The sequence below is a fragment of the Cyprinodon variegatus genome, unplaced genomic scaffold, assembly GCF_000732505.1.
Source record: "Cyprinodon variegatus isolate N-32 unplaced genomic scaffold, C_variegatus-1.0 Scaffold1007, whole genome shotgun sequence".
Classification (NCBI taxonomy): Eukaryota; Metazoa; Chordata; class Actinopteri; order Cyprinodontiformes; family Cyprinodontidae; genus Cyprinodon; species Cyprinodon variegatus.
The window spans coordinates 92,570-103,498 of record NW_015151460.1 but is presented as its reverse complement, the minus strand read 5'-3'; the positions used below and the strand labels follow the sequence as shown (position 1 = coordinate 103,498).

At 43.0% G+C, this 10,929-nt stretch overlaps 1 protein-coding gene across 1 annotated transcript; it reads right to left on the bottom strand.

The window, feature by feature from the left end:
- Positions 1-1,668: 1,668 nt before the first annotated feature.
- On the bottom strand, positions 1,669-9,225 carry wnt16 (wingless-type MMTV integration site family member 16). The gene is made up of 4 exons (XM_015399408.1): positions 8,760-9,225; positions 7,899-8,128; positions 2,805-3,100; positions 1,669-2,448 (listed from the first exon to the last, which is right to left on the bottom strand). The coding sequence occupies exons 1-4, from the start codon at positions 8,849-8,851 to the stop codon at positions 1,993-1,995; spliced, it is 1,074 nt and encodes a 357-aa protein (XP_015254894.1). The 5' UTR covers positions 8,852-9,225; the 3' UTR covers positions 1,669-1,992.
- Positions 9,226-10,929: the final 1,704 nt, after the last annotated feature.

The window sequence follows — 10,929 nt, the reverse complement described above, 5'->3', positions numbered from 1 at the left end:
CAAGTATTTGTCTGTTAATGCTAGAGTGTTTTCATATTTATTTCATAATTGTGCATGCTTGATGCCATATGCTTTAATGCTGAGTCTGTGCATCAGTCTTTAAAAATGTTTGAGTTGTTTTTTTCCCACCCAAAATATCATGCAATATATTTCAGCTCATGACTTCTGCAAATGAGAAATACAACAAACACTACAAAAACTACAGCGTCATCCATTTAATAAAGAATTACTACATTGACATTTAACAGTGAATTACTTTCTATTTACTTTCTATTTTCTAACGTTAGACACAATGTTGATAGCTAACTCAGTCAATATGTTTGAGTCAGTCAGAGATAGCCAGACTAATGTTACACCGGCATATATGTGGATTTTCTTGGTTAGTTCATCCACTGACTGAAATTACCTGGGAAACATCTTCCCACAGCCGACAAACTGCTTGTTTCTGCATCCAAATGCTACACAGGTAGGCATTTTTACAGCGGGACTCAGCGCTGGTGTGGGGAGTACCAATATGGCAGCCGGTGGCTTAACTTTTTTCCGGCAATCAGCAATCCAGTGCATAAATAGAGGGCAGTGGGATGGATGGAGAGCAGCTCCGCCTGCAGGCAGAAAAGGTGTACTGAACCTTCAGATAATCGCAGAACATCTCAGGACACACTGTGACGTTCTTTCCCTTTTCCATCACAACCGGCCTTTACCTCTGCAGCAGCTGGAGCTACAGGAGCTTATGATTGGATCAGAGCCCTTCCGATGGATGCTGAAGGTTTGGGCGGTCCTGACCCGGCCCAGAGACCTCTTTTGGGACCATCAGCAGAGGAGATCTCTGAGGAATCTTCCCACAGGAACATCTGCAGCAGGTCCTGGGAGGCAGGAACGGTTCTGCTGGAGCGATCCAGCCACTCTACAGAGGACACTGCTGTATCCAGTATCTGGTTCTTCCAGGTCCGATCCATATGTCAGGACTACAGGAGTTGAGGTCAATCCAGATCTTCATCCTTCTGCTCTACCACAAACTGCAGCTCTAAGGCACTAAGGTCCTGGAGACTTACCCTGACCGTGATCCAGGCCCAACCAACCGGGACAAACAACCCGACAGCAAGTTCTGGACATAAATAAAGTTTATTGACAAAAACAAACATTTATTTGCTTGTTCAGAGAAAAACCAGTGATTAGAAACGAGTTGGTTCAGAGCTGCAGCTCACATGGAGAACTTGATGAGCTGGAATCCATCCAGGCATTGTACCTTGATGGGCTTCTGTATAAAACCTTGAACTCAACGCTAATTCTGACATTTTGAACTGAAAAAGCTTCCTGGATGGGAAGCTAAATGTCTTCAAACTTGGAAACAAAGTCCAGTGGATCGTTTTTTTTTTTTACTTTTTTTGGAATGACTATGACCTGGATGAATCGTAAATAGCATATTGGTCTCCATGCATGCAGAATCGGTTAGCACTAGCCCGTCCATCATGTACGTGAAAGATGTGTGAGGTTGGGATGAGGCTAATGATGGAGAAACTGGGTCCGATGCTGGATCCAAAGCCCCCTCAGCCCCAGCTGGTGGTTTAAGAGGGTCTCCCAGAGTTTTCACCGGTGTGGTTCTGTCAGCTCTACGTCATTAAATCACAGGTTCTACTCTGCCAACATAAACTGGACCTTCAGTAAACTGGACCGTATATTAGTATCCTAAGCACTTGTTATTGACAAGTACACAGCTGAAGATACTTTTACTGGTACTCTAAACCAAATGTTGTTGGTAGATCACTGGTTCTACTCAAAGTCCTTGTTTGGTCTGCACAGGCGGCACAGAGAAGACCTGGAGGAGGTCCGAGTCCAGCCTTAAGGCTGCTTCCAGTCATGCAGCCTTTAAATGACCAGCAGCTGTTGGACCTGGATATTCACCCTGACCTGGCGGGAAGTCTCCATCCATATGGGATCGTCTCTGCTTTACTCCCAGGTGCCGAAGGTGTGACGTCCTTAACGGGCCTGGACCTATTTACAGGTGTGCATGTCGTTCATGCTCTCGCACCGCCTGCAGCGGACGAAGCAGCACCAAACAAACTTGCACTCGCAGCGTTCAATGTTCCTCACCACGTGAGTGTTGTAGCCTCTGCCGCAGCAGAGCAGGTTACAGCCGTCCGGCCCGGAGGACGCCCTGTTGCAGCGGCGCCCCCTGGTGCCAGCGATGCCCCGCCGTTTGTCCTCCAGGCAGTAGTTCGGAGACTTGTTCAGGTAGATGAGTTGGTGTTTGTTGAGCGGACGGCGTTGGTCCTTTTTCCTTGTCTTCTTCCTGGAGCGGTTCGACATCTGGATGCTCTGCTCGTATCGCTCCTTCAGGTAGGAGCCGACGCGTCTGAACGGCGCCATTGACCTCCAACAGGTCTTCACGCCGCAGGAACCAGAAATGCCGTGACAGCGACACTCTGTGGACATGGTCCTCTCGATGGCCTGCAGGGAAAAACAATGACTCTGAGCTGAGAGATGGATCCAGGTCGGGCAACAGACTGCGAGCTGTCAGAACCAAACCCAAACTGGTTTAGAGGGTCTGGAAGGAGTTCTACCAACATCTACTCAGAAGTCGACTTCTTATCCTGAAGATTTTGGTCACTTTAAGTAAACTTGAACATTTGAAAACAGACTGTAAAATTTAGAAAATGTGGGATTTGAATTCTCAGGTCGTTAAGATCTTGACCCACTGTGGTGGAATAGAACCCTGCAGCTCCCTCTTCACTCTGACCAGTGTTCCCAGCAGAGAGGGAACCGACCTGTCAGGTCTACTTGGGTCAGGTCTATGATGTCCTCACCTGTCGGCCGGCTTCACTGTTGTGCTGGTTCATGGTGCTCAGCGTGTAACTGGTCAGGCTCGACATGTTCTTAACAGAGTGCTCCATGAACTTGCGGCTGAACCAGGTTCCGAACTGGATGTTGTCCGAGCAGCCCCCCCACTGCCATGCTTCGGATGCTGTCTCGCTCCCACCGCTGCCTCGCAGGTGAGCGTCACAGCCGCACACTGTCATGTTGCCCTGGCTGCAGGAGCGGGTGATGGAGTGAACCAGGCCTGCCGCCATCACGGCGTAGATGAACGCCGTCTCTTTGGTTCCTGTTGGGCGCAGAGAGAAACCTGCAGTGAAAAAACTTGCTTTGCATTATTAGCTGCTGACATGGACTTGGAGGGAGGGTTAGGGTCCATCCAACCCTTACAGTAGAACCTTTAACAACATGCAGTTCTTTTGTTTGGCCACTGGGGGGCAGACTGTGCTCAGTTTTCAGCCCCTCATCCTTTAGCAGTGGCCTTGATATTAAATGTTGTCCCTTTGTCAGAGCAGATCCTCTGAAACCCGACCTAACCAATGATCTCTATTTATTCAATGGATTTCTGATAGCCCATTGGTAGAACGGGGTGTAGTGACACCACCGGCAATCTAAACAATACGTGCACTACAGCATCAAACAACGATGATGTTCTCATTTTCAGGAGGACTTAAGACTTAAAATGAAGATAAATTCATCACTTTGACACACTGGCTGTTTGATAGCATCAGTAGATTACTTTAAGTTCACATTGCATAGTCAGGATGAAGTCTAGAAATCATCAATCAATATATATAGGGGTCAAATATTTGAGTTGCTTTTTTTCCGTTCGTGTAAGATGCAATATATTTCAGCACATTACTTTTTCAAATGAGAAATATAACAAACACTATAAAAATGGCAGCATTATGCACTTAATAAACAATAACTACATTGACATTTCAGTAAATTACTTTCTATTTACTCTACTCTCTATTTTGTGACGTTCGACATAATGTTGATGTCTAACTCAGTCAACGTCTTCGAGTTAGTCCAAGATAGCCAGACTAATGTTACGCTACACACTATACTATAGATACATTGGTGTATATGTGGATTTTCTTGTTTAGTTCATCCACTGACTGCGAAATTACCTGTGAAACATCTTCCCACAGCCGACTAACTGCTTGTTTTTCTGCAGCCAAATGCTTCACATGTAGGCCATTTAGTGGGGAGTACCAATATGGTAGACGTTGGTTTCACTTTTTTTGGCCAATCAGCAATCGAGTGAATATATAGAGATCAGTGGACCCAATCCCCCCCAAAAAACAGGGGGCATTCTGGGACTCTGAGTCTTTCTCAGGGACCCAAACAAACAATCTTGGTTTTAAAGCAGGAACGCCTGGTTCTCTGCACACCAACCCATCCGAAAAAAACAACCAAACTACCACAGAACATAGAGCAGCAGAACCACAGTCGGAGATACGAATCTGACCCTGCACTCTTTCCTGAAAACACAAAATCTGTTATTTCAGGACTGCAAGTTGGTTTAGAGAAGCTTTAACTGGTGAACTGATGGAGCATCACATGACTGGATTACAATGGGATATTAGGCTAATTTTAATCTGAAGTCAGATTCAAATAAATTTTTACCTGAAGTCATATTGAAATTAAATTTAAATCTGAACTTTAATCTAAACTTTAAAGTTAGAATAAAATTAGACTTTAATCTAAAATCTGATTCAAATTTGACTAATCTGAAGTCAGCAAAATTTTATTTCAATTTAAAGTAAGATTTAAATCAAATTTCAACTTTAAATGAGACACAAATTAAACAAGAATCTAAAATTAAAACAAACTTTAATCTGAATTCAGATTCAAATTAAACTTTGTCTTCAACATTCAATCAAGGACTAAATATCCTAAAGGTCCACATTGTTTGCAGTGTCATAAGTTCTGGTACCAAACTTACGGCTCTGGAAGCAGACCCACACATCCATTCAGAGGAAAAGTAAATGCATCCATTAACCAGGAGATGTAGAACCAACAGATTCTTCTCTTTTTTTAGCCTCTCTAGATCCGGTTCTGTGTTTTTGGGTCAAGGTTCTGTTAATGACCCAGTTTGGACCAAGCTTCAGCTGTTGGACAGATGAACTCACATTTCAGCCCGGAACATGCTGTCCTAAAGAGGAGCTGGGGCTCCACTTAGCGGCTGCCCAGATCCCCATTCCTCCACCACCGTGCTCGGCCAGGTGTGATGTTGGGTTTGGTTCTGTGCTGGTCACCAGTCAGCATAGGCGTTTTTAGACCATATTTGGGGGTGCTGACTATTAAATTGAATCAGAGCACCCCTAAAATATGGTTTGTTTTTTTTTTATATCGTATAAGCTTTTTAAATTGAAAAAAGTTAAACAAAAACATACTTAATATAGAACAGTCTAAAAAATATACAGTACTTGGATTATATATATATATATATATATATATATATATTTTTTTTTTTTTTTTTTTTTATTAAATGAAAATTGTGCCATTAATTTTCAATGAGGGTTCAATAAAAATAATAATAATAATAATAATAAACAAACAAGCAGGTAAACCAGCACGATGGAGCTCCTAAACAAAGATTCTGAGCAACACTTTGAGGGAATCACTGCAATCAGGTGTTTTCTTAAATATTCAGTCAGATTTCTGCCTCTTGTTTCTTGGTGAAATGTTCAGGAGCAAGGGGCTCTAATGTCTCTGGAACTGTTTTTTTAAAATCAATATTATTTTTAAAATCACAATTCATGAATATTTAAATCTATCAAATCATAATTTTGTATGTTTTTATTTATATGTATATATATTTTCAGTTTCTTGTTATTAGAATTACTGTTGTGATTTTATCCTTTTCTTTATAGGGAGTGTGTCTAAACTTTAAGCACAATCGTATATATTTACCTTGTTAAATACAATCCATTTTAGGATTGCCGGTTTACAAGGGTAAGGAGAGGAGCAAGGTGTAAGGTGAGGAAAGGCCAGGTAAGTTTTGGTACAGCCCGTCCAGGAAGACAAAAACATAGGAAGACAAAGCACAAAAGTCCCAGATATGATGTGTTGGTGAATGATAGAGTCAGTTATTGGCAAAAGGCACTGAGCACGTTTCAAAAATGTAGAAAGTGTCAGTAGAAAACAGTGAAATGTATCTTTTTCCGGGCGGCTCAGCACGCCCTAAACCTCTGATCCTAGAATGCTGCAGAATATTTTTTTTGTCGTATTGTCGTTTGTCATCAGATTACTGGAGGAGATCCTGGTCTGGTATGAACTACATTGGCCGCTCCAGCATTCCTATAAATATACTGGTGTGATAACTAAGTACATTTTTGATTGGTTTTTGCTATACGTCTATTTTAAATTTATAGCCCCTCCTGAAGAAAACTCCACCTGCTGCCACTGGCCGAGACGCTACCGTTTACCAGTAAAAAAATGAACATACAGCTCTGCCATCTTTCTGGCCATGATATACACATCATAGGATCATCACCATCACACCATCATAGGATGGGCCCAAACACAAATGATAAACACAGACATGTTTGTATGTTTTTTTGTTTTTTCTTTTACAGTTGCATATTTCAAGTTTTCAGTTTTCCAGTTCATGTTTGCTGACAGATATTTATCAAAGATAAATTGTGCCTTTATCAGTAGTAGATTAGAGATGTACAGTTAAGTTCACAAGTGGGCCATTTCAATTCAGTTTGGTTCAGGTAGATATTTAATGATGCAGAAAATAACATCTGATTGTACAATTTTTTATGACAATTCAGAATAATAAATAAGTGCTGTTAATTATTTTTTCACATGCTTGCATTAATCATCTGTTCCCGTGCTTTTTTTAAATAAATAATTGCTCCAAAATGTTTTTGCTTGCATGCAATGCGCGCTCACTTTTTTTTGGGGTGCCCTATTATGCCCCTTTATTGTAATGGGTCAGCTGACGCCTCTGCCTGCCTCCTTTATCCTGACAGGTAGGACTGATTTAAAGCACTTTTTAGAAAAGGCAAAGAAGAATGAACAATCGGGGTCACATGAAAAATAATATAATATAAAAAAATAATATAAATAATATAATATAGTATAGAAAAATAATATAAAACAAAAAAACATTTTATATATATATAGATATATAGATATATAAAATTCTAATCCGAATTTTAATTTGGATCTGAATTAAATAATATAATATAGTAATATATAGTGATATAATATAGTATAGTTAATATAAATAAGATAATATAGTATAGAAAAATAATATAATATAAAAAAATAATATTTTATTTATAGGCCTATATATATAAAATTCTGATCCGAATTTTAATTTGGAAAATTGTTTTTTAATTCCAAAAAAATTTAAAACAATCCACTGGACTTTGTTTCCAAGTTTGAAGACATTTAGCTTCCCATCCAGGAAGCTTTTTCAATTCAAAATGTCAGAAATAGCGTTGAGTTCCAGATTTTATACCGTAGCCCATTAAAACCTTGTTTTTGATTGTATGTTTTCAAAACAAAAACAGCCCTTGGGTTAAAAAAATGTTTAAAAAAATATGAAGCTGACCAATAGCTTCTCCCTTATTAAACTGGTACTTTTTTTTAGGCTTGCGACACAATATTGGAGCATGCAAAACACAGATCTGCCTTCACAAAGCCTCCGGAGGGCAGCATTTATTTATTTTCATGAATTTATGTTTTATACGTTTTTTGTATTTTTTTCTGTTGGCATTCATATAAATATACTGGTTTTATAACATATTTGATTGTTTTTTGGTATAGTCTATTTTGAATCAATAGCCACCCCTGGGGAAAACTCCACCAGCCGCCACGGTTCTGATAGAATTTCAGCGAAAGGATTTTTATCAAAAACATAATTAATGTGCACAAATAATGTAAACAGAGTCTTATGGGGGCCCCAGGGGCCCTAGGCAACTGTTGCCTGATGATAGATCCGGCCCTGTGTGTCCCATAAATTGGACCTTCCATCAAAACCTTTCAATCCAAACTAAAATCTGCAGATCTTAAATGAGCAGAATGGGTTTAGAAGGTGCGTGGGTCTCTGTTGAATAACTCACCGCTCGTCAGTTCGTAGCCGAACACGGCCGTGGGCTCCCGGGTCGTGGAGCAGTTCCAGCGCTCCCGGCGGAACTGGTTCTGACACTCTGACACCGCCAGCTGGGCTCCGTCGCGAACGCTGGGCAGCAGGAAGGGCTTCCTGCGGCACAGCTCCCGCTGCCGGGCGCTCAGCACCGGGTCACCGCAGGACAGCTGCTCCGGGTCATCCGGAGGGGTCACACCCAGCCACCTGTGGAAGGCAGCGGCTGCAGTTAGCGCACACATCCCGGAGGAACCAGCAGAACCGGGACATGAACTGAAACCAGAACCACAGCTGACGAAACGATCCGGGTTTGATTCGGATCAGAACTGAATTTCTCAAGAGGTTCTAAACAGTCCCACCAATAAAAGACCCAAATTATTTAATGGATCATTCTGATTAAACCCAGGAACTAATTAGAACCGGTTCCGGAAAAGGTGAATATTTCCAATGAAATTGCAGGTTCGGATTATTTGGGTCAGAACCATCAGAGAACATCACATTAAGCTGCTTAATCTGGTTTAAAGGTTCTGAACTGTTCGGTGATTAAACTCTATTTTGGATCCAGACTGTAAATAAATTCCCCATTCTGGATCACTTAGAGCTGATAAAGTGGCTGTAGGATGGCTCCGTTTAAACGGAACCGATCGGAGTTCTGATGCGTTCCGGATCCTACCTGAACAGGTGGGATCAGAACCTTTATGATCTGATTTCCCAGCAGGTCGGATCAATCCGGACCTCAGCAGAATTTGGTTCTGAAGAGAAAAGTTGGAGGTTCCACAGTTCTGCGTTTGGTTCCTGATGTGAAAGTGGGCTCTGCCGGACCGGTACCGGTACTCACATCCAGTTGGCCCTGCAGCACAGCGGGCACACCGACACCAGCAGCAGCGTCAGGGCGCACATGGGTCGGACTCCAGAACTCCGGGGCTCCATCAGAACTCCTGGGATCCGCGGATCATCCTGGAAGCTGCAGGAAATCCGGTCCCGGTCCGCAAAGATCCCGATGCTCCACAAGTCGCTCCCCTCTGCAGGTCCAGCTGCGGCGAACCGGACCCAGTCCCAGTCCGGCCGATCCTGATTGGCCCAGCTCACCGAGGTGACGTCAGAGGCTGATCGTGATGCGCTGCTGAGCAAACAGAGCGCGCGCGCCAGTGAGAACGGAGGTTCTGTTCATCACACCGACCCAAAGCCAGAAGAACCGGGTCTGATCCATCTAGGATCCAGATAGTTCTGAAGAATTAACCCTAAAAACGAGACAAACCAGGAGGTTCTGACCTGGAAATAGCTTCTAGGGCCAAAGCACACAGAAGTGCTGCTGTGTTTCTGCCTTCTGGTTCTGTTGGAGGATTTCCTCTCTGCTGTAACTACATGTCTTCCCAGAACCTGATCCAATCAGCCCGGTTTCCTTAGATGGAAACTATATAAACTACATTTAACAAACAGAACCTGATTGGAACAGAACCCTAACCCCCGAAATGAACTGGACCTGTTTGTCTTTAGACAACTGTGGTGGATCAGAACCAAGTGATACACTGGAATCAGGAAGAAAAGGACTCCGGAAATCTGAATAAAACTTTATTTAAAACAGGAGCTCAGAACCAATCTGAGAAATTCTGTAGAAAAATAGACAATTATATACAATCAGAACCACCAGACAACCGACCCATTCACAATCAGAACCACCAGACAACCGACCCATTCACAATCACAACCATCACACAACCGACCCATTCACAATCAGAACCACCACACAACCGACCCGTTGACAATCAGAACCACCAGACAACCGACCCATTCACAATCACAACCATCACACAACCGACCCATTCACAATCAGAACCGTCACACAACCGACCCATTCACAATCACAACCATCANTCACACAACCGACCCATTCACAATCAGAACCGTCACACAACCGACCCATTCACAATCACAACCATCACACAACCGACCCATTCACAATCAGAACCACCACACAACCGACCCATTCACAATCACAACCACCACACAACCGACCCGTTCACAATCAGAACCACCAGACAACCGACCAATTCACAATCAGAACCATCACACAACCGACCCATTCACAATCAGAACCACCACACAACCGACCCGTTCACAATCAGAACCACCAGACAACCGACCCATCCACAATCAGAACCACCACACAACCGACCCATTCACAATCAGAACCATCACACAACCAACCCATTCACAATCAGAACCATCACACAACCGACCCATTCACAATCAGAACCACCAGACAACCGACCCATTCACAATCACAACCACCACACAACCAACCCATTCACAATCAGAACCATCACACAACTGACCAATCCACAATCAGAACCACCAGACAACCGACCCATCCACAATCAGAACCACCAGACAACCNCACAATCAGAACCACCAGACAACCGACCCATTCACAATCAGAACCATCACACAACTGACCAATCCACAATCAGAACCATAACACAACCGACCCATTCACAATCAGAACCATTACACAACCGACCCATTCACAATCAAAACCATCACACAACCAAGCCATTCACAATCAGAACCACCACACAACTGACCCATTCACAATCAGAACCATCACACAACCGACCCATTCACAATCACAACCACCACACAACCGACCCATTCACAATCAGAACCATCACACAACTGACCCATTCACAGTCACAACCACCACACAACCGACCCATTCACAATCAGAACCATCACACAACTGACCCATTCACAATCAGAGCCACCAGACAACCAACCCATTCACAATCAGAACCATCACACAACTGACCCATTCAAAATCACAACCACCACACAACCGACCCATCCACAATCAGAACCACCAGACAACCGACCCATTCACAATCAGAACCATCACACAACTGACCCATTCACAGTCACAACCACCACACAACCGACCCATTCACAATCAGAACCATCACACAACTGACCCATTCACAGTCACAACCACCACACAACCGACCCATTCA